Source organism: Manacus candei, unplaced genomic scaffold (genome assembly GCF_025592945.1).
Source record: "Manacus candei isolate 608988 ecotype Guabito, Panama unplaced genomic scaffold, ASM2559294v1 h1tg000071l, whole genome shotgun sequence".
NCBI classification, from domain to species: Eukaryota; Metazoa; Chordata; class Aves; order Passeriformes; family Pipridae; genus Manacus; species Manacus candei.
In genome coordinates this window covers 2,817,815-2,835,530 of record NW_026138119.1, presented here as the reverse complement: position 1 = coordinate 2,835,530, position 17,716 = coordinate 2,817,815, and the positions used below count along the sequence as shown (strand labels likewise).

At 55.3% G+C, this 17,716-nt stretch overlaps 1 protein-coding gene across 2 annotated transcripts in view; it reads left to right on the top strand.

Moving 5' to 3' along the window:
• NOTCH1 (notch receptor 1) overlaps positions 1 to 17,516 on the top strand; it is a 42,761-nt gene extending 25,245 nt beyond the window's left edge. The window contains exons 10-34 of one of the 2 annotated variants that reach the window (XM_051807620.1): positions 255 to 368; positions 1,366 to 1,599; positions 1,931 to 2,041; positions 2,689 to 2,881; positions 3,096 to 3,241; positions 3,808 to 3,921; positions 4,912 to 5,031; positions 5,325 to 5,477; positions 5,908 to 6,136; positions 6,266 to 6,467; positions 6,593 to 6,746; positions 6,974 to 7,158; positions 7,356 to 7,488; positions 7,941 to 8,060; positions 8,160 to 8,272; positions 8,784 to 9,355; positions 10,060 to 10,488; positions 11,289 to 11,437; positions 12,073 to 12,289; positions 12,639 to 12,723; positions 12,938 to 13,103; positions 13,824 to 14,119; positions 14,441 to 14,588; positions 14,706 to 14,803; positions 15,244 to 17,516. In XM_051807620.1, coding sequence (XP_051663580.1) covers positions 255 to 368; positions 1,366 to 1,599; positions 1,931 to 2,041; positions 2,689 to 2,881; positions 3,096 to 3,241; positions 3,808 to 3,921; positions 4,912 to 5,031; positions 5,325 to 5,477; positions 5,908 to 6,136; positions 6,266 to 6,467; positions 6,593 to 6,746; positions 6,974 to 7,158; positions 7,356 to 7,488; positions 7,941 to 8,060; positions 8,160 to 8,272; positions 8,784 to 9,355; positions 10,060 to 10,488; positions 11,289 to 11,437; positions 12,073 to 12,289; positions 12,639 to 12,723; positions 12,938 to 13,103; positions 13,824 to 14,119; positions 14,441 to 14,588; positions 14,706 to 14,803; positions 15,244 to 16,713 — 5,951 coding nt within the window. In that variant the 3' untranslated portion in view covers positions 16,714 to 17,516. Of the gene's footprint in view, positions 1 to 254; positions 369 to 1,365; positions 1,600 to 1,930; positions 2,042 to 2,688; positions 2,882 to 3,095; positions 3,242 to 3,807; positions 3,922 to 4,911; positions 5,032 to 5,324; positions 5,478 to 5,907; positions 6,137 to 6,265; positions 6,468 to 6,592; positions 6,747 to 6,973; positions 7,159 to 7,355; positions 7,489 to 7,802; positions 8,061 to 8,159; positions 8,273 to 8,783; positions 9,356 to 10,059; positions 10,489 to 11,288; positions 11,438 to 12,072; positions 12,290 to 12,638; positions 12,724 to 12,937; positions 13,104 to 13,823; positions 14,120 to 14,440; positions 14,589 to 14,705; positions 14,804 to 15,243 lie in introns of both variants that reach the window. The other variant, XM_051807619.1, reaches the window with a different exon arrangement.
• The last annotated feature ends 200 nt before the right edge of the window (positions 17,517 to 17,716 follow it).

Genomic DNA, 17,716 nt, shown 5'->3' with positions numbered 1-17,716 from the left:
GACGGTTAATCTGTGAAAGGAGGTTTTGAAGTTCAGAGACTTTGCTCCTCTAGAGATGTAAATAAGATGCTCTCAATGGTGGGTCGCAGCCCCACATTCAGGGCCCCCAGCAGCCGTCCCCATGGAAACCCGGCGCCCCGGCCGAGATGCGGGGGGCCCGGCGGGAGCTGCCCGGCGGCGGGGGAGGCTGGGGCGGCTCCGGCCGCTGCGCAGGGACGTGACTTCTCCTTCCATTCCTTCTCCCTCCGTTCCAGGCTTCAACGGGCACCTGTGCCAGTTCGACATCGACGAGTGCGCCAGCACCCCCTGCAAGAACGGCGCCAAGTGCGTGGACGGCCCCAACACCTACAGCTGCGAGTGCACCGAAGGTGAGGGGATCCTGCATCCTGGGGGGCTCCAGGGGTCTCACCCCACTGGGCAGGAACAAGCCACCTTCTTCCCTGCGATGTGCCATAATACCACACTGATGAATTATTAAGTGCCCTCCTCTCCAAGAACCTTCTGTGCGGATTGTCCACAGACCTTCCATCAGTGGGGTCGGTCCCTGCTGATGTGACTCCCGCGGGGCAGGACTGTCCCTCTCCCGGGTGTCATTGGAGCGAGTGGAGCCCCAGAGCCAGGTGTAAGAGCCCAGCACTCGTGAGGTGTGGCCCCGCAGCAGCCGTCCCGCCGTGCTCCCGCCTCGGCGGCGGGCGGCAGCGAGGGGGAAGGCAGGAAGGAAGGAATAAAGCTGCCTCTATGGGGACGCAAGGTGCAGGGCCGTGGGGGCTCGCCGACCGAAACCCAAGGAGCAGTTGCACAAAATGATGACTTGAGCCCTGGTGGCAAACAGTGGCTCTTTTGTGGAGCAGCTCCCGCCAGAAATCTTCCAGCTGAATGGCCTCTAATTAGTGTCTTGCTAATGCCAAGCCCCGATGAAAAGCTGCTATGTGGGCTTGGCGGGGTCTAGTCAAAGCTGTACTTTGTCCTCGGCTCTCCACCCCCAAACCCGGCGGGGAGGGAGCCGGCCAGGAGAATAGGATCTGCCGGGGGGGGTATTATTCGGGGGTGCCTGCGGCCGGCCCCCCCTGTGCGCTCCGGGACGAGCCGCGGGCGAGCGCGGGGCCCCGCTCCTGAGCCGAGGAGGTTTAATGCAGGTCATTGTGCACCCCGGGACAAAGCCCCCGAGCCGGGGTCCGACCGGCGTGTCGGGGTGCTCCCTGCCTGCACCCCGCTCCCGGGGGTCCTGGGGCTCACAGCAGGGCAGGTGGGCAGGTGAAGCCATCCCAGGGCACTGCCTCACGCATGGCCAGGGTGGGAAGGAGCATCCCCCATCCTCACCCCGTGTCCTCCATCCTCACCCTGTGTCCCCCCCACTGGTGGCAGGTTTCACAGGTGCTCACTGCGAGATCGACATCGATGAGTGTGACCCCGACCCGTGTCACTACGGGACCTGCAAGGACGGCATCGCCTCCTTCACCTGCCTCTGCCAGCCAGGCTACACGGGCCACCGCTGCGACATCAACATCAACGAGTGCCAGAGCCAGCCCTGCAAAAATGGGGGGACCTGCCAGGACAGGAACAACGCCTACAACTGCATCTGCCTCAAAGGGACCACGGGTGAGCGGGAGGGAACCCCTGGGGCTCCACACGGGTCGGCCGTGCCGGTGCAGCATCCCAGTCCCATCCCCATCCCAGGGCAGGTTGGCCCTGAGCCGCCGACAGCAGCCGCCCTGGTGCTGGGGCTGGCCCGGGGCATCCTGGGTGAGGGCGAGTTTTCCCGGTTTGGTGCCGGAATCCAGCAGGAACCGCACCCCAGCTGGGAGCCGGGGAGCTGCTTATGGAGGAGGTGCTTTGTTGTGGAGCGGCGGCAGCAGTTGATGCCAGGGGGCTTCATTGTGCTGCGTCAGCAGAGCCTGGGACTCCCTAACAACACCCCTCTCCTCCCCAGGACCGAACTGTGAGATCAACCTGGACGACTGTGCCAGCAGCCCCTGCGACTACGGCAAGTGCATCGACAAGATCAACGGCTACGAGTGCACCTGCGAGCCGGGGTACACAGGTGAGAGCAGGGCATGGCAGCCACTGCCACACCCTGGGGACCTGCAGCTTCTGGTGCACCAGGAGGGGGGTGCAATAAGGAGGGGTGAGGCTGCCATCCCACTCGCCGGAGGTTTTGCACCCTCCAGCGCTCCTGCTTGTTCAGGAGGGTGACCCTGGCTCAGGCTGAAATCAAAGGGGTGTCTGGTGCCGCGAATTCGACTCCCACTGCGCCCACTCCCATGGGTATCAGGTTGCTGCCTTGTCCGACTGGTTTGTTTGATCGCTGCTGCAAATGGTGGAGGGCTTTGATGGGAGCAGCCCCCGCCACTCCCCGCCCGCACGGCCCCTTGTCCTCGGGCCCACTGGGAGCCGAAAGAAAGCCTGGCTTTGTCAGCCATGGCAGGTAGGGTTACAGGCTGAAACTGCCCCCCTTCAGTATTCCCTCGTGGACCAAACGAGCCCAGGGCACAGCCTCTTCCCAGTCACGTTTAATTAAGCCAGGCAGGCGATGCAGGGTGTGAAGTCACCCTCCCTGCAGGGCAGCCCGCTCCTCTGTGGCTGGCACTCGTGTGTCCAGAGATCCGAGATCCGAGGTGAGGCAGAATGCACCCCCCTGCCATGCTGTGCGTCCCATGGGGTAACTTTTCCTCACTCCCCCTTTCCCAGGGCGCATGTGCAACATCAACATCGACGAGTGTGCCAGCAACCCCTGCCACAACGGGGGCACGTGCAAGGATGGCATCAATGGCTTCACCTGCCTCTGCCCCGAGGGCTTCCACGACCCCAAGTGCCTGTCTGAAGTGAACGAGTGCAACAGCAACCCCTGCATCCATGGGAAGTGCCATGATGGATTGAATGGGTAGGTTGGAAGGCACAGGGGCTGCTGGAATAGCAAGGTCAGGGTTAGAGAAGGGCGAGCATCTGTCCCCCAAGTCAGTGCTTGTCCATGCTCTGTGCCAGTGCTGTCAGATATTTTCCTGCAGTGGCACAATTAGGGGCCAGGATTTACTGGGTAAATGATGGCTGGTGTAGCCTGGAGGACCAGATCTTTAAACCCCAATTTTTCCCCAAAGCTACAAGTGTGACTGTGACCCAGGCTGGAGTGGGACCAACTGCGACATTAACAACAACGAGTGTGAATCCAATCCCTGCATGAACGGTGGCACCTGCAAGGACATGACCAGTGGCTACATCTGCACCTGCAGGGAGGGCTTCAGCGGTAAGAGGGGGTTAGATTGGATATTTGGGAAAAGTTCTGCTTGGGAAATGGTGACCAGGCACTGGAACAGGCTGCCCAGGGAAGTGGTGGAGTTGCCATCCTTGGAAGTGTTCAAAAGGCACGTGAACGTGCCACCTGGGGACATGGTTTAGTGATGAACGTTGTGGTGCTGGTTGCACTCAATAGTCTTAGAGGGCTTTTCCAGCCCTAACAATTCTGTGATTCCATGATTCTAGGGGTGCAGCCAGGGATACTACCCTGTCCCCCCTTTGCTAGGATCTGGGAGAGAGCTGTGAGTGGGCATTCCCATGATGCTGGGTGGGCTGGAGGCCTCACTGTGGGAGCGGTGGAGCCCCAGGTCTGTCTGGGAGCTGTGGCAGTGCAGCCAGCCTGGGGACCTTCAGTGAAGTTTGGGCACTCCTGGCTGGAGCTGAGCACAGGAGGCTTTTCCAGAGCAATGAGTGGGCTGTTACCATTGTCACCACGTCCCCACTGTACCCTCAGCCCCCTCCCACCAGCACATGCAGCTCTATCACAGCTGATTTTATCTATTTTTCTTAAAACAGGCCCCAACTGCCAGACCAATATCAACGAATGTGCTTCCAACCCGTGCCTGAACCAGGGCACGTGCATCGATGATGTCGCTGGCTACACCTGCAACTGCCTCCTGCCCTACACAGGTGAGGGGGCACCCTGTGCCCCACCATGGCTCTGCGGGGCTTCTGCTTCACGTGTGACACCAAACTGGTCCCTCTGAACGTGCAACAAACCAGCACCAAGCACAGAGGCTTCCCTTGCACTACCCTGCCGTGGGGCTGCCCACAGCCACGGCTCCACCTCCCCTCTCCACAGCGCAGCTGGAGGAAATTTGCAGGAGCTTTGGGAAGCTGCCAGAAACAGCTTCCTCCCTTCTTATCCTCCTCCTCCTCCTCCTTCTGGAGGGCACCAGGGTGGTGGTGGCTCAGGGGCGGCAGCGCCCGAGGGCCGCCCCGCTCACACCCCACCGCCCAAGGGGGTCAGCGGTGCCGGTGGCCCCGCTCTGCAGCCACGATGCTCGTGCTGGAGGGGGCGAGCCGAGGCCGAGGGGCTGGGGGATTCTGCTGAGCCGATTCCTGTTTGCCAGCCTCCCGCTTCCGCTCGCGCAGAGCGGCGCAGCCGGTGCACAATTGCAGGAAGCCATGAGCCGTTTCCTGCCCTCGGCAGTGGCCATAGAAACCCCTGGGGGGGACGGGGACTGGGCAGGCGGGGAGGGGAAGGCTCTGGAAAATAGCAAAAGGCCAGTTCAGGAGATACTGGCTGACAGGGAAGATAAGGGTTCGGAGGGAACGTATCCCCTGGCTGGACGTAAACAGGAAAAGCAGCGGAGAGGGACAGGGGGGAGGGAGTGTAAGGGGGAAAAGACACCCCAAGCAGCACTTCCCTGCCAAAGGAAGTGTGCAGTGCTTTAATGCAGCCCAGATTGCCAGGGTTTAAATGGTTCGTGGGTGACGTGGGGTCATGGGCGACCAGGGATGGAGGAGACAGTCCCAGCTGGGCTGCCCTGGGGTGGTGGGGAAGCCCAGAGCCTCCCCTAGAGCTGGCAGCAGCCCAGGGCAGGGGACGGGAGTTGCAGGATCTTGGGCCACCCATTGTTTTGGAGGGGGTGTCAGTGGGTGCTTGTGCCTGTGCAGGAGCCACCTGTGAGGACGTGCTTGCCCCCTGTGCTGGCAGCCCCTGCAAGAACGGCGGCGAGTGCCGGGAGTCTGAAGATTACAAGAGCTTCTCCTGCAGTTGCCCTCCTGGCTGGCAAGGTATGGGCATGGACCGTTTGAGGGTTCAGCACACCCTGCTCCCCTCAGGGAGGGAAAGGCAGAGGGGAGGGGGCATGGCCAGGGAGCAGCCCTGCATGGTGCCAGGCTTTGGGGAGGGTCCTGACCTGCCCCATGGCTCAGCCAGGCAGCCACTGCCTGCACACCTTAGCGAGGGCAGTTTGCTGGGAGGGCTCCTGTCCCCAGTGTGAGCAGTGCCCAAGACATCATTGTCACCCCTGGGGCTTTCACCAGCACCTCCAACCCACGTGGCCCTTGTCCTGCTCTGTCCCCAGGTCAGACCTGTGAGATTGACATCAATGAGTGTGTGAAGAGCCCCTGCCGAAATGGGGCCACATGCCAGAACACCAACGGGAGCTACCGCTGTGCCTGCAGGACCGGCTTCTCCGGCCGCAACTGCGACACCGACATCGACGACTGCAAGCCCAGTAAGAGCAGGGGCTGCCCCATGGGCCATGCTCAGCCCAGCCATCAGCTGAGACATCAGCTTCATTCCCATTCCTGGTCCTGGGATTTTCCTCCCTGTGAGTGGGCTGCCACTGCAGCCTGGGCTGTGCTGTGAGCCCTGCTGAGGCTTTCGGGCCACCTCAAACACATCCCGGACAAGCCGTGTCAGTCTAAGGCCAGATGGGAGCAGGAGGAAGGAGGCTGGGGAATAATGTGTCCCATATGCCCTCCTTGTGCCCAGTCTCCTGATGGGGCTGGTTTAGCTTCTGCCCAGTGCCTGGGCTTAGTCCCATCCCTCCATGCAACCAGGGAACGTGTGTGGGGACAGTGCTGTGGGGCATCTCCTGGGCTGGGCTGCTGCACCATGCCTAGACCCATCTCATCTTCACATGCATATCCCTCCTTCTCCAGACCCGTGCCACAACGGTGGCTCCTGCTCCGATGGCATTGGCACGTTCTTCTGCGAGTGCCTGGCTGGTTTCCGTGGGCCCAAGTGCGAGGAGGACATCAATGAGTGTGCCAGCAACCCCTGCAAGAACGGGGCCAACTGCACCGACTGCGTCAACAGCTACACCTGCACCTGCCCCTCCGGCTTCAGCGGCATCCACTGCGAGAACAACACACCCGACTGCACGGAGAGGTACAGCCCTGCCATGGCTGGGGCAAGGGCTGAGGTCCCCCTGCTGCCCCATAGCCCTGGGCTGGTGGGCGGGGGCTTTGGCGTGGAGATTAACCGGTGGTGACTGGGATGTGATGTCTGTGTTCCCAGCTCCTGCTTCAACGGTGGGACCTGTGTGGATGGCATCAACACCTTCACCTGCGTCTGTCTGCCCGGCTTCACGGGCAGCTACTGCGAGCACAACATCAATGAGTGTGACTCCAAGCCATGCCTGAATGGGGGCACGTGTCAGGACAGCTACGGGACGTACAAGTGCACTTGTCCCCAGGGATACACTGGGCTCAACTGCCAGGTAGAGGAACCTTGGGCAGTGCCCACCTCTGCATGCTGCCCTGGGTATTTGGGGGTCACTGCTGTCTCCACTCCTGCAGAAGCCCTGGTGGGTCGTGACCCTCATCTCTTGCTCTGCTCCCCCAGAACCTGGTGCGCTGGTGTGACTCCTCTCCCTGCAAAAACGGAGGCAAGTGCTGGCAGACCAACAACCTGTACCGCTGTGAGTGCAACAGTGGGTGGACAGGGCTCTACTGCGACGTCCCCAGTGTCTCCTGCGAGGTGGCTGCCAAGCAGCAAGGTATGTCCCTGCCATGTGTATGGACTCACGGGGCCAGGCTGGGGTCAGTTCTCTTGGTGGGGATCTTTGGCACAACCAGAGTGATCTCAAGGGTTGCTGTAACATGCACCACCCTAGGCTGCAGTCCTGGCTGTGGTTCCTGGTGGGATGCGTGGTGGCCAGGATGTGACCCTGTGGTATGTGTGTGTCACCAAGGTCCCTGCATCTCACTCTGCTCTCCCTGGCAGGTATCGATGTAGCACATCTCTGCAGGAACTCAGGGCTCTGTGTAGACACTGGCAACACTCACTTCTGCCGCTGCCAGGCCGGCTACACTGGCAGCTACTGCGAGGAGCAGGTGGATGAGTGCTCCCCCAACCCCTGCCAGAACGGAGCCACCTGCACAGACTACCTGGGAGGCTACTCCTGTGAGGTGGGTGCCGTGGGGGGCAGTGATGCCCAGGGAAGAATTCCCAGTTACTGCCTTTCTGCTGCCCAAGGAGCTGTCCTGGCTTCAAGCTGGTCCTGTGCCCCTTTACTAAGTTGGAGGCTGGGGTGCTGGCTGTGCTCCTGCAGCCAGTTGGGAATTGAGGGAACCTCTCTGATAGTTCCCCTCTTCCCTCCTTGCAGTGTGTGGCTGGTTATCATGGAGTTAACTGCTCAGAGGAGATCAATGAGTGCTTGTCCCACCCATGCCAGAATGGAGGAACCTGCATCGATCTCATCAATACCTACAAATGCTCCTGCCCCAGAGGAACCCAAGGTAAATTAACTCCCCAGGCTGGGGCATTAGTGGGCTGAGTGCAGATATCCTTGGATTCTGCTCATTAGCTGCTGGGGTTAGCAGCAGCAGGCGCAGCGGTGGAGGTTGGTGTTTGCTCGCGGGCTTACCCATCAAGGCCACGCAGCCTCGGCCTTGGCCGTGCGGTGCCGCGTCCCCCCTGCCCGAGCTGGGGCTCAGGCTGCCACTGCCGTGGTCAGACTCAGCCCCTCCGCAGGGCAGGGCTCGCACACGGGACCACCGGGCACCCCGACACTGTTTGATGAGCTGTGTGGGTTGTTCCCCCATCTCTCTAGGGGTGCACTGTGAGATCAATGTGGATGACTGCAGCCCTTTCTTTGATCCTGTCACCCTGGGGCCCAAGTGCTTTAACAATGGCAAGTGCAAGGATCGGGTAGGGGGCTACAGCTGCATCTGCCCCCCTGGCTTTGTAGGGGAGCGCTGCGAGGGAGACGTCAATGAGTGCCTGTCCAACCCCTGCGACGCCCGCGGCACCCAGAACTGCGTGCAGCGGGTCAACGACTACAAATGCGAGTGCAGACCTGGCTATGCAGGTGAGCACCACATTCCCCCCCCTCCCAGAGCCCAGCCCTGCAGCCCCCCAGGCATCCCCACGCCTTCCTCTGCTCCTCACACACTCCTCTCCCTCGCAGGCCGTCGCTGTGACACGGTGGTGGACGGGTGTAAAGGCAAACCCTGCAGAAATGGTGGGACGTGTGCTGTTGCCAGCAACACTGGCCGTGGCTTCATCTGCAAGTGCCCCCCGGTAGGTACCTGCTCCTCTCCAGCTCTGAGCATGGCATCTTGTACAGGCCCTGCAAGCCAGCCCCGTGCTCGAGGGGTGGTCAAGGGGCCAGTTTAGCCCCTGAGGCTTCCCCAGCTGGAATAGCCAGGGGAGGATGCTTTGCTGTGGGTGCTCATGGGCAGGACATGTGTCTGTATTTGCACACCCCACATGCTTGCAAGGACACTGTGATAGGGTCAGAGAGAAGACAGCCTGCAGGTACCATGCACAGCTCTGTAGGACTGGCTCTTCCCAGTTGACTGTTATTTGCACCACCTAAAAGTGGAGCAGGTAGCTATGGAGAAGACCTCACTTTATTTTATGGGGATTCTCAGGTTTTACATTCTAGATTATTCTTACTCATCACTAGTTTTAGAGGATGCACCAGAGCCCTGCCTTGATTCCCTGGGTTTCCCAGAATACACACATGGGTTAGGCTGCTCGTAGGACAGCATCAGCGATTCTGACTCCCTCCTTGCTGTCCCCTGCCCAGGGATTCGTGGGCGCCACCTGCGAGAACGACTCCCGCACGTGTGGGAACCTGCACTGCCTGAACGGCGGCACCTGCATCTCCATGCACAAGAGCTCCAAGTGCATGTGCGCGCCGGCCTTCACGGGCCCCGAGTGCCAGTACCCGGCCAGCAGCCCCTGCATGTCCAACCCCTGCTACAACGGGGGCACCTGCGAGTTCTTCGGCGATGCCTCCCCCTACTACCGCTGCAACTGCCCCGCCAACTTCAACGGCCTCAACTGCCACATCCTCGACTTCGATTTCCAGGGTGGGATCGGGCAGGACATCATCCCGCCCAAAATCGAGGAGAAGTGCGAGATCGCGGTTTGCGCGGGGTACGCCGGCAACAAGATCTGCGACGGGAAGTGCAACAACCACGCCTGTGGCTGGGACGGGGGCGACTGCTCCCTCAATTTCAACGATCCCTGGAAGAACTGCTCCCAGTCTCTGCAGTGCTGGAAGTATTTCAACGATGGCAAGTGTGATTCCCAGTGCAATAACGCTGGCTGCCTCTACGATGGATTTGACTGCCAGAAATACGAGGGGCAGTGCAAGTAAGTGACTTGCTCACTGACCCTCTTGTTTTATAGACAAGATCTCCTGATGTGCTGATCACTTGGAGGTATTTTCTGCTTGCATCTGCTAAAGCTCCTAGATGCAGACCTGTGTTCATTCTCTGCATTCTGTTCTGCTGCCTATAAGCAAACGACCACGCTTCCCTGTGGTCTCACTGAATTTATATCCACTTAGAAGCTCTCTGGGTTTGGCTCATTCCAGATGGCTTCCCTGTCCTTGCCTGTATCACTCCATAGAAGTGAATTCTCCAACTCACAGCAGTAACACAGTGAGTTTCAGGGCAGGGAGACCCCAGATGGAAGAGCAGCCAGGAAACATGATGATGTTAACATCCAAACATTTCCCAAACATTGTCTTTGGCAACAGCATGAACTTAATCCCAGATTCCTGGACCAACTCTGGTCTGAGTAACTATTCTGTGTCCCCATGTCTTCTCTGAGTCACAGTAATTTCTCCTTTTTTCTGGCATCTAAATTGCAATTTGTAATTTAACAGCTGCCATCTTTCACCTGCAGAGGTGAATGCTTTCTGTGTAAACTGGTTTAGTGTCCATCAGGGTGAAGAATATTTATACAGAAGCAAGGTCCCTGTGGACCACTGCTGCTTTTCTGAGCAGATGGGTGATATGTGCAGCACTTGGTCTAATTCATTCTCCTGCCTTTCCTCTTCTTCTTCCTCCCAGCCCTCTGTATGACCAGTACTGCAAAGATCACTTCTCAGATGGCCACTGCGACCAGGGCTGCAACAACTTTGAGTGCGAATGGGATGGTCTGGACTGTGCAAACAACATGCCAGAGAAGCTGGCAGATGGCACACTGGTGGTGGTGGTCCTCATCACCCCAGAGAACCTGAAGAACAACTCTTTCAACTTCCTGAGGGAGCTGAGCCGAGTGCTGCACACCAACGTGGTCTTCAAGAAGAACCCCAAGGGAGAGTATATGATCTTTCCATATTATGGCAATGAGGAGGAGCTGAAAAAACACTACATCAAGAGGTCCACAGAGGACTGGTCAGATATGTCCAGTGCTGTCATCAACAAAGTGAAGAGCAGCCTCTACTCCAGGGCTGGCAGGAGGCAGAAGAGGGAGCTCGATCAGATGGACATCAGAGGGTAAGGGGGACCAGTGGGATCCTTTCCTCACTGAGCAGCACTTGTTTTCTGTGTTCATAATAGTAACACGCTATAAAGGGAAGGATGTAGGCCAGATAATTGTATTTGGAAGTTGCTTTCTGTGTGAACAGAAACCGGATTTTGCTCCCATGTGGGAAAATCGAGGGATCATTCAGGAGTCCCTGATACAATGCTGCGCCGACTCTCACGATTGAAGGAGTCCTGTGTATTGTTGGGAGCCAGGGCTGGGCTGGGTGGGACCTGGAAGCAGAGGTTGGCCTGACCGACTGTCTGACTTCAGGAAGTCATTAAGTTAAGCCTCAGTTTCTCCCTGGGAAATGCTTTCTAGAGCTTTGTTGTAAAACTCAATTACTGCAAACTGCGTTTGGAGATCTTTGGTGTAAACATATAGATCCAACCTGCTCCCTCTGCGTGGGCTTAATCAAAAACCACTGAAAGCAAAGGAGTTAGAGCAGTGAAACTGATGGGAGAGGATCTGAGGGCTCCCAAACAGCATTATTTAAGATACTGTAGTGTCTAGGTAATTTTAAAACATTGTGAAGTGGAGACTCCCTTCCATTTCTGTAGATAAAGAGTTGGATTTCACAGTATTTATTGAGGCAAATCCAATGGAACATGAGTGGAAACTGCAGGGTTTGGGCCACAGGGAAGCAAGGAGATGGGTTCCCACCTTCTAATTCCCACTGATGGGTGGTTAAAGAGGGAAGGGAGATGGGGCTCTTGTGTCTTCTCCGTGTGGTCATCGCTCCCTGTTCCTTATCGACTTTTCTCTCCCACAGATCCATCGTTTACTTGGAAATTGATAACCGCCAGTGCATCCAGTCATCTTCCCAGTGCTTCCAGAGTGCAACTGATGTGGCAGCATTCCTGGGTGCCTTGGCCTCCCTTGGCAACCTGAACATACCCTACAAAATAGAAGCTGTTAAAAGTAAGTACAGCTTGTCAGCTGGGGGAGAGAAACAACCAAAATTTTCCATCCTTACCTGGGTTTAGTTATCTGTCAATTGGCTGCATTTGAACACAGTCTGGTTTTAATAAACCTCACATCTCTTTTTTCTGGAAGTCTTTTCTTAAAAAATAAAGCAAAACCAGTTTAGTGGTTTTTTTTCTTAGTCTGGGTTTTATTTCAAAATCATTATCACTCTAAAAGTTATTAAAAAAATAAAAAAAAAAGAAAAGAAAAAGAAAACCCAAGCAGCCCCAATCAATCAGTGACATGCAAGGAGTTGAAGTTTGTATCTTGAAAATCCCCCCTAAATCCTTTTGTCTTAACAGCTCAATGCAAGCGCAATGATTTGAAGTTTGCTAATCCTTTTCCTTAAAGGAGAAAAAAGTGAAGCTGTCTCCTGGTGCAGGCTGGCTTGTGCAGCCGAGAATTTGCCGATAGTTTGCAATTCTGATTAATAGCGTATAAAATGACCTTATTTTGGGGAGGGGGGGGGTGGCTGATTTAGATCAGACTTAGGTACCTCTATTAACTAATTTTCCTTCATTTCCACTCTGTCCCTGGTTTGCTATGCAGCTTAATGTCTCAGCATCTCTTTGTGCCCCACTGTTTTGTAGGTGAAACAGCTGAGCCCGCGACGAACTCCCAGCTGTATCCTATGTACGTGGTGGTGGCTGCACTGGTCTTGCTTGCTTTCATTGGACTGGGAGTGCTGGTGTCTCGTAAGCGGCGCAGGGAGCATGGGCAGCTTTGGTTCCCAGAAGGCTTCAAGGTGACAGAGTCGAGCAAGAAGAAGCGGCGAGAACCACTCGGGGAGGACTCTGTTGGACTGAAGTGAGTAGTTTGCTTGCTGACACATTAAACACAGTGGGTCTGCTCGGGGCTCTTCTGAAAGAGCCCATCGGAGTTTTGTCCTCTAGTTCATCGTGTTGGTGTGGCAGGGAGGAGAAAAATCAGGGTTCTTAAAGTCTTGCATGGGGAAAACAGTGTTCCCATCTGCAGGAGGGTTTTAAATGCTTCGTGATCTGTTTGCACTTGGTAAAAAATGAAAGGCAATCTGAGGGGAACCTCCTGGAAAATGCCTGGTTGATTCTTCTTTCAGTTCGTGCATGCACATGGACACAGGCACTCAGGGACAGTTCCTACAGAGGAGGTAACTTTTTTTATGGTTTTATTTTTAAAGACCCCTCAAAAATGCTTCGGATGGCACGCTGATGGATGACAACCAAAATGAGTGGGGTGATGAGGAGGACACCAAGAAGTTCAGGGTAAGCCCTCTGCCACATTCCCTTTCCATGCTGCAGACAGTCACTGGCTGGGTTAGTCACGGAGGGAGCAGAGTGCTGCGGGAAGCCGGGGAGCAGAAGGACCCTCAGGGGTGCTGTGCATTGCTGCTCTCTCCTTTGCCTGTGACTCACAGAGCTTCCCAGGCTGGAGCTCAGCCCCCTCCTCACACCCTGATTCCCTGCTGTGGTCCCTCAGTTCGAGGAGCAGGCGATGCTGCCGGACACGGACGACCAGACGGATCACAGGCAGTGGACCCAGCAGCACCTGGATGCCGCTGACCTGCGCATCTCCTCCATGGCCCCTACTCCTCCACAGGGGGAAATCGATGCTGACTGCATGGATGTCAACGTCAGAGGGCCGGGTAAGGTGGAACCCCTTTCACTTCTGCACCGGTTGTCAGCTCATCTCAAACCTTCCCTTGCCCCTTGCAGAGGAGCAGCCCCAGACAGCCCTACCTGCCTCTTGTTAGTACAGAGTCACTGCTACGTGTTCTGCATCACACAGTTGCTGTTGTGCATGATTTAGAGATAGACCTTATCGCATTTTGCTTTCCATTAGAGCTCTTTTGTTTAATCACTGAGGTGGAAATCAGAGAATACAGAGAAAGTGCCTATTAAATCACCCAGGTTATCTCTGTGCCACTTGTAGATTTCTCCCCTCCCACTGATCTGCACATTTCAGTCTTCTTTCAGGTTTTTAACTATATTAACAGCTTTTAAATTATTACAAACATTTGGTCTTCCCCACATCTGTGAAATTGCCCTCTGAAATAATGAAGATTTATTTACCATACTCAATTTGATTTTAGCAGCCTTCCTTATAAACTGCACCTTCCATGGTGCAGTCTGCAAGGTAGCAGATGAAATAGGAAAAGCAGTGAGTGCTGAGATACCACGAAGGAATTTCAGATCCATATCAGAGGGAGGATATTCGTGTTTGATGTTTAGAACCAGTCAGGAACACAGCCTTGCTGCACCCACGAGAATAAGCATCTATCACAGACAGAGCATCTTGCTGAGCCCCCCGCATTACAGAAGGGTAAAAAGCCTTTTTTTTTCACGGGGTTCCCCTGTGCTTTCAGACGGCTTCACCCCCCTCATGATCGCCTCGTGCAGCGGAGGAGGGCTGGAGACTGGCAACAGTGAGGAGGAGGACGATGCTCCCGCTGTCATCTCGGATTTCATTTACCAAGGCGCCAGCCTGCACAACCAGACCGACCGCACGGGCGAGACGGCGCTGCACCTGGCCGCCAGGTATTCCCGCTCCGACGCTGCCAAGCGCCTGCTGGAGGCCAGTGCCGATGCCAACATCCAGGACAACATGGGCCGGACGCCCCTCCACGCCGCCGTCTCGGCCGATGCCCAAGGAGTCTTCCAGGTAAGGGATCCCTTGGCCGCCAGTCTCGGGGGTTTTCAGATGCTGTGCGTTGAGTCAGTCACACAGCTGAGCTCATTGCAGGGTCTCCAGCTCCAACCTGGGCAAGGTGGGGGGTGAAGGTCGTAAAAATTGAAGCATTTGTTGTCTTGGGGCACAGCAAAGCGGCAACCCCACAGCAGCATCCCTGGACTGGGAGCAGGGACTGGAGGGCCCAGTCTCTGGAAAGGGCATTGCAGGTCCTGCGACCCGGACACTTGGAGTGCCTGCTGTCTGTCCCTCCTAACGTTTGTGTTTCTTGTCCTTTGTCCCTTTTTGTGGCAGATCCTGATTAGGAACAGGGCGACAGACCTTGATGCCCGGATGCATGATGGGACCACTCCTCTGATCCTGGCTGCTCGCTTGGCTGTGGAGGGAATGCTGGACGACCTCATCAACTGCCACGCAGACGTCAACGCCGTGGATGATCTAGGTACTGAGGCAACTAAAACACGGGCTCCCTCACATGTGGAAGGAAAGGGCTGCTTGCTCTTGCTGTTACTCTTACCTCTCACTAATGTGTGTTGCATTTCGTGGTCTTCCTCTCCAGGCAAGTCAGCCCTGCACTGGGCAGCTGCTGTGAATAATGTTGAAGCTGCAGTGGTCCTTCTGAAGAATGGTGCCAATAAGGACATGCAGAACAATAAGGTAATGTCTCCTAGGCTGACATATGCAAGGAAAGAACCATCTGGGGAGTCTGTTTAAAGAGCAGTTTTTGCCAGACAAATGTCTGGCACTGAGACTCTGATTTGATTGTTCTGCTGTGAATGAAGTTGTTGGAATTAGCTCAAAGGAGCACTGTGGGATTTGGTCGTATGGTTGATGTTGAGAGGCCACGCAGTGCTTGGTGGGCAGTTTGGTACAGTGTTTTTGTGGCCATCTCCAGCATGTTCAGGGTCACTCGCAGGGTTCCTAGTTTGATATCAGTAGAAGGACAGGCTCTGGTCAGGAGGGTAGGAAAAAGCAGCACCAAAATCTCACCAGACAGATGATTGTGGACAACATGGTGTTGGGCATGGAGCTCAGGGCAGTGTTATCCAGGAGAATCTGTGAACTCAACCCTAACCATCTTTTTGCTGGGTTTCCAGGAGGAGACCCCACTGTTCCTCGCAGCCAGAGAAGGGAGCTACGAAACCGCCAAGGTCCTGCTGGACCACTTTGCCAACCGGGACATCACGGACCACATGGACCGCCTGCCGCGGGACATCGCCCAGGAGCGCATGCACCACGACATCGTGAGGCTGCTGGACGAGTACAACCTGGTGAGGAGCCCACCACTGCACAACGGCCCCCTGGGAGCACCCACCCTGTCCCCCCCGCTCTGCTCCCCCAACAGCTACATCGGCAACCTCAAGCCCGCCGTCCAGGGCAAGAAGGCCAGGAAGCCGAGTACCAAGGGCCTGAGCTGCAATGGCAAAGATGCCAAAGACCTCAAAGCCCGGAGGAAAAAATCCCAGGATGGAAAAGGATGCCTGCTTGACAACTCCAGCGTGTTGTCCCCAGTGGACTCCCTGGAGTCGCCCCATGGGTACCTCTCAGATGTGGCCTCTCCTCCGCTGATGACCTCCCCGTTTCAGCAGTCCCCTTCCATGCCCCTGAATCATCTGCCGGGCATGCCGGATGCCCACATGAGCATCAACCACCTCAACATGGCGGGGAAGCAGGATATGGCCATGGGAAGCTCCAGCAGGATGGCCTTCGATTCGGTGCCGCCGCGTCTCTCCCACCTGCCCGTGTCCAGCCCCAGCACGGTGATGAGCAACGCCCCGATGAGCTTCTCCGTCGGTGGAGCGGCCGGGCTGAACGGGCAGTGTGACTGGCTCACCAGGCTGCAGAACGGGATGGTCCAGAGCCAGTACAACCCCCTGAGAGGCAACATCCAACCCGGGGCGCACCAGCAGCCCCAAAACCTCCAGCACGGCATGATGACCTCCCTGCACAACGGCCTGCCCACCACCAGCTTGTCGCAGATGATGAGCTACCAGGCCATGCCCAGCACCCGGCTGGCGTCCCAGCCCCACCTGATGCAGAGCCAGCAGCTCCAGCAGATGCAGCAGCAGCAGCTCCAGCAGCAGAACCTGCAGCCGCAGCAGCAGCCCCAGCAGCCCCAGCAGCCGCCGCCGCCGCAGCAGCCGCCGCAGCACCACAACCCCGGCTCCAACGGGAGCGGCCACATGGGCCAGAATTTCCTTGGTACCGAGCTGAGCCAGCCCGACATGCAGCCGGTGAGCAGCAGCAGCATGGCAGTGCACACCATCCTGCCCCAGGATTCCCAGATGCTGCCCACGTCCCTGCCGTCCTCCCTCGCCCAGCCCATGACCACCACGCAGTTCCTAACCCCGCCTTCCCAGCACAGTTATTCCTCCCCCTTGGACAACACCCCCAGCCACCAGCTCCAGGTGCCCGACCACCCTTTCCTAACGCCGTCTCCGGAGTCGCCGGACCAGTGGTCCAGCTCGTCTCCTCATTCCAACGTGTCCGACTGGTCCGAGGGCATCTCCAGCCCTCCCACGAGTATGCAGTCACAGATGGGACACATCCCCGAAGCCTTCAAGTAAAACGAGGTGTTTTAGAGACACTGGTGCTCAGTGAGAGTCAGAAGCTCGAGGGAGATCTTTTTTTTTTTTTTAAAAGGACCTTGGATGCTTTTATTAAAGGATCCTTTTTAAATATGTTTTTATAAAAAAAAAAAAAAAGGAAAAAAAAAGAAAAAGACACATTTAATTCCTTTTTTTTTTTTTTAGTATTTATTTATGTACTTTTTACTTTACATGAAAACACTGCCTTTTTTATTTATATGTTCTATTGTTAAGAACTCAATGTGGGACACCAGTTGTGTTTCAAGAAATGGACAAATTAGGTTTTTATAGGACGTTCTCTTTTGTTTGGGTGGATTCATTGTGTTTGATTTGAGAGGAAATGTTTATGTAAAGCTATAAGCAGCAATTTGTGATTCTGAAATGCCATTAATTTATTTTTTTTCTCTTTCAACTCAGAAAGAGAGGTGAGAAAGAAAAGGGGAATTAAAAATTGACTAAAAATACCACTCCTTGGGGGGGGGGGAAATTAAGTATCAACAAATTTTTTTAAATGTACTTTAAAATGTTTCCTTTGCTATTATATGAGAGGACATTTTATGGTACCAGTCATGAACCTTTGTTTAAATTTCAGTATTATATAGTTGTACATTTGCCTTGATAATAGAAATTTTTGTTCTCTCTTGTTTTTATATATATATATAAAAATATATATATTTAAATGATTTTTATGATCTAAAAAAAAAATAGGAAAGAAAATCAGGATTATAGACCTGTAAGAACAGGTTCTAAGCTAAAAAAAAAAAAACAAACCAACTACAAAACATGAATACTGTCCCCCATCAAAAAGAAGTGTATTTGCCAAACTTCCAAGAGAGCAAGCCCGTTAACTGTGGAGTATATACACAAAGGACACTTAATTTTACTTTGAATATCTTTACTGGTTTTGGTTTTTTTTTTGTTGTTGTTGTTGTTTTTTCGTGTTTGCCTTTGAGTAACTGTTTAAGAAATAAATGCCAATATA